General features: G+C 45.8%; 1 protein-coding gene across 1 annotated transcript in view; it reads right to left on the bottom strand.

The window, feature by feature from the left end:
- Window positions 1–5,860, bottom strand: part of Cd180 (CD180 molecule) — a 13,880-nt gene extending 8,020 nt beyond the window's left edge. The window contains exon 1 of the mRNA XM_021208800.2: window positions 5,645–5,860. Coding sequence (XP_021064459.1) covers window positions 5,645–5,734 — 90 coding nt within the window. The 5' untranslated portion in view covers window positions 5,735–5,860. The remainder of the gene's footprint in view (window positions 1–5,644) is intronic.
- Window positions 5,861–6,267: the final 407 nt, after the last annotated feature.

Below are 6,267 nucleotides of genomic sequence, written 5' to 3'. Positions count from 1 at the left end.
AGAGAGAGAGAGAGAGAGAGAGAGAGAGAGAGAGAGAGAGAGAGAGAGAGAGAGACTGTTAGACTGATAATGCCAAGAAGGCTCCGCCCACCAGTTACCTAACAACAGCTGCCTGACCATATACAGACTGGAGTCAGGCCTATAAGGACTATTCAGCTTTTCTCTCCCTACTCTCCCCCAACCCTCTACATGTTCCTGGCCAGTCTCTTCTCTTCCCCTCTCTCCTCTCTCTTTCTGCTCTTCTCTGTCCCTCTCCTTTCTCTGCCTCATCCCACCAATAAACCTTTTTCATATTAGGCCAGTCACACGGCTTGAATGTTCAGGTGGACACCTTGGCCAGGCCCACAGAGGTGACCCTCTCCTGGCGCATTACACTGCCGCCAAAACACAACAGTTCACACACACACACACACACACACACACACACACACCCTCTACAGTGAACTTTCTCACACAGTGACTAAGGTTAAAGCTTTGGTTGAGTTCTAACAGCACAGCATGGAGTCATAGAGAGGATGAATAGACAGGATGCAGGAAAGCAACACACAGTTCAGTCGCTCCCAGGACCCAATCATGCACTTTGGGATTTCCTCCCCAGCCGACATCTCCCATGCCAGAGCTCTCTGAGCCCCATGTGTGATTATTCTTTCGGGAGATGAGCAGTTTCCAAAGTTGCTTTTTCAGTCTTTCTCCTTGACTGGCTGCTGCACTGCAGACAGGGCCCATCCTTAACGTGAATTCCGGGGCTGGCCGGGCTTCAGCAAAGCCACTCAGATGTATGCAACTGCACACACCCTGCTCCGGCTCAGGAAGCGCACTGGGACCTGTGCCAGCCGCTTTGTCCTCAGCTTGGGCACAGAGCTGGGCCTCTGTCACCCAGAGCAGGACTCCCAAGTGCTTCCTTTGTTTTGCAACCCTGCTCTCCCTGCAAGCGTTCCTTTGCATTTTTCCAATCAGGACTTTATTTTGTTTCTGCTGTCTCTCAGCTCCCGCCTGTCCTGCAGCATTTTCTCTCCTTACAAGCCTTGAGACGTTTTTCTAATTTGGAAACCTTTGAGTTTTGCTGGAACGCTTATCCCCAGCTTTTCCGGATGTCTAGTACACTTGACACACGCAGGCAGGAGGCCTTGGAAATACCGCCCCTCCCCCACCCATCCCTTTAATCACCTCTTGAACCAAAGGAGCAATTTTTGACTGGTAAGCTAAATTCCTGAGCAAAGATTACTCTTTGACAACAAAGCAAAGCAAACAAAACGAAGCAAAACCTCCCAGGAAGACACAGCTCTAAAATTATGCTGTTAAACTGATTCCTCCGGCTGAAGGACCTTCCAGTTAAACCTACTTTGTTTTCGGAGTCTCTCCAGCAGCTGTTCTCAACCTGTGGGTTGTGACCCACTTTGGGGAAGGAGTGTGTTGAGCAACCCTTTCATTCAGGTCCCATATCAGATAGCCTGCATATCAGATATTTACATTACGATTTGTAACAGTAGCAAAATTACGGCTAAGAAGTCATAATTTTATTCTTGGGAGGTCACCACAACATGAAGAACTATATCGAGGGGTGACAGCATTAGGTAGGTTGAGAACCACTGCTCTACTGAATTAGCCTGCTTGCCTTCACATCTAAGGTCACAGGCACTGTGATGCCCGGGCCTCTCTTTTCCCAGCTGTAGTTTGGGGATAATAAGCTCATCCTGCCTGCCGGCAGGGGTGCTGTGAGATGCATCCAGACAAGGGCCTGACAGGCCCTGAGCAGGAGGAGTCCCCACTTATGGAATCCTCAGGTCACCCCACCGTCTAAAGTTCCTGGAAAGTTTTGCTTCTGTGAACTTGGAGTTCTTAAAGCCTACCCCACTCCTAGAAACAGACAGACTTTATCTTACCCTGGTTTTGAGTGAACAGAGTGGCCAAAAGGAACATATTTGAAATGGGGTCCTGGAAGTAAGCTAACAGTCTCTGGAAGTAGTCCAGAGTGCTTTGAAACTGTTATAATGTAACAGTTGCAATCGTGGAACACGAGCAAGCTAGTCTCTAAAGGCCTAGTCATGGTTGTAATTTTGTTATATGCATACAGAGAACATGAAGCATTTAGTAACAGAAGATTCTCTGTGGAGTGTTCATGAGTTTTATTACAATCTTCTCAGAATTTGCATGTAGGTTGGAACTTTTTTAAGCAAAAAACTTATTAAAATATTAATCCGGACTTCTACCCAACATACACACATACACAGATGTATCTATATATCAGTCCTTGAGCAGTGAAAGGCAGAAATATGAAATAATAAATCTTCCAGAAGAAACTGTAGGATAATATCATCATAGCCTGGGGCAGGCCGAGATTTCTTAACTAGAAATGCATTAAAAATAACGGAAAAATGTTAACTTGAGCTACGATAATACTAAGAACTTCCAGTTGGCAAAAGATACTTTTAGAAAGTTGAAAGGGAAGTTTGAGAGTAGAGGAAGATACTGGCATTCAAGTAAGGAAGAGCCCTTACGAATCAAAGAAAGCATCAAAGGAGAAAATGAGCAAAAGACATAGGCATTTCACTTACTCAAAAGTGGCAGGAGAAGGCTGGGGGTACATCAGCGACATAATGCTTGTCTACCATGAGACTAACACTGGGTTTGACTCTCAGCAGTGCAAGGAGAGAGGAGGTATGTAAATTACTGTGACCATGTACTCATTGTAATAATTCATCAGAGAAATTAAAAATGAATCCCAATAAAATACTACTTTCCCAACTGTTAGGGTGGCTCACATTTAAAATCAAATGTTAACAAGACTCCGAAGCAATCAAAAGTCACATAAGATGCCAACAAATGTTAATTAGTAGCAATGTTTTATGAAGCTAGCGGTGCATACTATACAGACCCCCCTACACACACACACACACACACACACACACACACCCTATGAGCAAATATCTCTATGAAGGCACTTAATGTAAATATGTATATTTATTTACTTAAGAAAGACATAATCAAGAAACTCCTAAACCAACATCATACATACCTTCCAAAAAATTATAAACAATGCAGTTTTCTATTAATAGAAATATATAAATTGTGGTGGGGGTCTTCAACCCAAAAGAGTACTACCCAATAGTAGGACTCAACAAATGACTGTTGCACATGTCCTTAGAAAGTGCCACCAATTCAACATCAAGCAAAAGTAGCCAGGGAGCTGGGGTTTCTAGGATAGGACCCCAAGTGTATAAAGTTATTTTTTAACAGTTACAAAGGCCGCCCCGATGATGGACCTAGTGCCTGGGAGGAGGCTTGAGGGCTCCAGGGGTGTTGAGTTCCTACTGTGCCTTGAGCTGTGTGTGGAGTACCTGAGTATGTTTATTGGTGAAAATACAATTAACTGCATATTTAGGGCCCTGTGGACTCTCTGTATGTGTGTCTTGATTCAACTAAAGTTTAATAATCTGAAAGGAAGATTTTTATTTTACAAAACAAAACCTTCTTATCAGGGTGGGCAAGATAAGCTCAGAATGGCAAGTCATGGGAACAGACAGGCGGCAAGTGCCTAATGATGCTTGAAGGGGGAAGAGGAAGAAAAGGAAGCAATGAGAAGAACTGGTAGAGGCGGACTAGATTGGATGGAGGAGACCACACATGGAAACCAAAAACGCAGTCTTTCCTAATCAGCCCTGCATTCTCCCACGTGCCTGTGTCCTAGAGGTCAGGAACACTTAGAAACAGGCTCCCATCATATTCATGCATTAAACAGTCTCGGAATTCAGCTGCTTAGAAATGAAAAATGAGAGAAGGGGAAGAGAAAAGAGAGATTGTTAATAAAACAGGTTTCAAGGCTATTTAAAATTAACCCCTTGTTAGGGTGCAGGCACAGGGTGGCGGTTGGGACTGCTGGACTAGAAGACTTCCCCCTCACCTGTCTATCCAAAAGGGAAATCTTCACTTTAACACAGGGTCTTTAGGGGATCTGGGGCACTGAGCCCCACCCTCAGGACCTGAAAGGCACAGTACTAGAGGCCTACAGCAGACAACTTCTCTCTTTTTGCCCCATTCCTCTTCCCTCTGCCAGTGCAGGGGCCATGTACAGAAGGGAACTGGCAGCTCCAGAGCTTGGTGTCATCCTTGGGTGGTTTGAATGGCTCAGTACCTCCACTGGAAGTTTCCTTCCTGGACACCTTGTGGCCTCAGAAGGGCTAGACAGACTTCCCACAAGTGCTGCACTGCATATTACCTTGCTCTGTGAAACTCCAATGAATGGGAGGATCATCCCATCTGGAGGTAATGTCAACAGGTGCCTGGCCTTTGTCCTTGGTCACTGAGGTCATGTCCCCATCCTGATCCCCCTAAGACATCTACATGATGCATGACATTGAGCTCCCAATTTAAACTGGGTGAGCGGAGCTAGGGCTGATGAAGGAAGGCCCTTTCCTCTTTTACTTCTTAGATGCGCTGAATTGTGTCCCATCCTCCCAACCATGTACTTCTGCCACTTACATTCTAACTCCCAGGACACCATGCCTCATGTGACTATAACTGGAGAGAAGGCCTTTCAAGATATGATGACAGTCAAATGAGGAACTCTGGGTAGGTCCTGAGCCAGCATGACTAATGACCCAGTAAGAGAAAGTGAGACACAGCTAAGCGTGGGGATGGCACACTGGAGAGACCCAAGAGGACAGCCACCTAGAAGCCAAGGGAAAGTCCTCAGAGGAAAACATCCTTGCTGTTACCTCTATCCTGGATCTCCAGCCTCCAGAAAGGACAAACAGTAAGATCCTATTGTGTAATTTCCCTCACTCTGAGGCTCTGCTTCTGGAAACCCAAGGAACCGAATACAACATCCCTGTCTTGGATTTCCCTGGTATTCTATCTCTGCTCCGTCTGAGAGGATTCCGAGTCCGCCCAAATCCAAGGCTAACACACTTCTGTTTGTTTCTGCTCCAGACTTTATTCCATTCCTGGCTTTGGGTTCAATTTATACTTCTAACTATACCTCAGGTTCATTTTGCCCCTAGCTATCCCTGGCTCACATTCTCCTTTCAGTCTCCAAGTAGGAAAGCGGCTAACCAAGCCATCAAGGCTCACAGTCTTTTCTGTCTTCGCCATTTGTCAAGCAGGCCCACATGGACTGGCCACTGTCCAGAGAGTCAAGGACAGTAGTAGGGAGGTTGAAGATGGCAAAAGGTCGAGGCCATTCTCTCTCTCCATTCTCTTCATGGCCTCCCATGCGTTGATAAATATTGTTACAGTTTAAACCAGAAGGTTTGAGTTGCCTCGGGTCTCAGATTTACTCTGGTGGGTTAGTTCTACAGATGGAAGGGTTTGTCCAACTGGAGGAGAAAATCAATCACATTCACAGTGATCCTTATAAATGTTCTGAATCCTGGCATGAGCCTGTCTTTACTAGTCTTTATCATGACAGGTAAGAAACCAAAGGGTTCTGTGGGTAGTGGCCATGTCCTAGCACGGTGGACAAACAGCTTTAGGCGTCAGGGTTGAGGGGGGTCTGCTCTTTGCACCAAACCCCTGTTGATATCTCCCTTTCTCCTTTTCAGGGCAGTAGAGACCAAGAGCCAAGGCTCAGATGAATCTGTATACGATATCTCAAGTTTTTCAGCAAGTGTCAGCAGCTGGGTAGAGACAAATAGTTTGGACTCACCTCAATGCACTTTTGATCTGAGGATGTGGTGGCTTGGCAGCTGGCCGAGAAGAGGGCCACTAAAAAGAAGCAGCTGATGTCCGGAGCCATCCCAAGTCCTGAGCAAGTCCAGCTGTGTAGGATTATCTAATGCTCAGAGCCAAGCAATCTAATCATACTCTAATAGCCCTGGCAATTTGGCAGGCAGTGAGGTGCTCAGAAGGTCGATCTTAGAACCGAAATGCTGGGAACTGCTCAGCATTTGTGGATCTGTGCTGCAAAAGAAAAAAAAAAAAAAAGGAAGTTCTTTTTGCATACCAACCATCTTGGCCAAAAATAACTAAGAGCCCTACCCCATGATGGCCCTACTGCATTTCCTGTCAAACACACGGATGAGTTGGGCAGCTCTCTAGAGCCTCACTGTGACGTTTCCCACTGCCTTGACGCCAGTTTCAAGGGATTTGGACCACTCTGCCAGTTTCTAGTGTAAGACCACAACTCGATTTGTTTCTTAGACACCTAAAAAGAGTTCTTTGTTCTTTTGCCTTCAGCCTGAGTTACTAATTACCTCTGGAACTGGCTCATCTTAAACTCAGACTGGTGCAGGAAGCCTTATGTCCTTCTACCTGACAGCTAGAAAAGCG

Source organism: Mus pahari, chromosome 11 (genome assembly GCF_900095145.1).
Source record: "Mus pahari chromosome 11, PAHARI_EIJ_v1.1, whole genome shotgun sequence".
NCBI classification, from domain to species: Eukaryota; Metazoa; Chordata; class Mammalia; order Rodentia; family Muridae; genus Mus; species Mus pahari.
The sequence above is the reverse complement of the archived record's forward strand: the minus strand, read 5'-3'. Positions and strand labels throughout refer to the sequence as shown.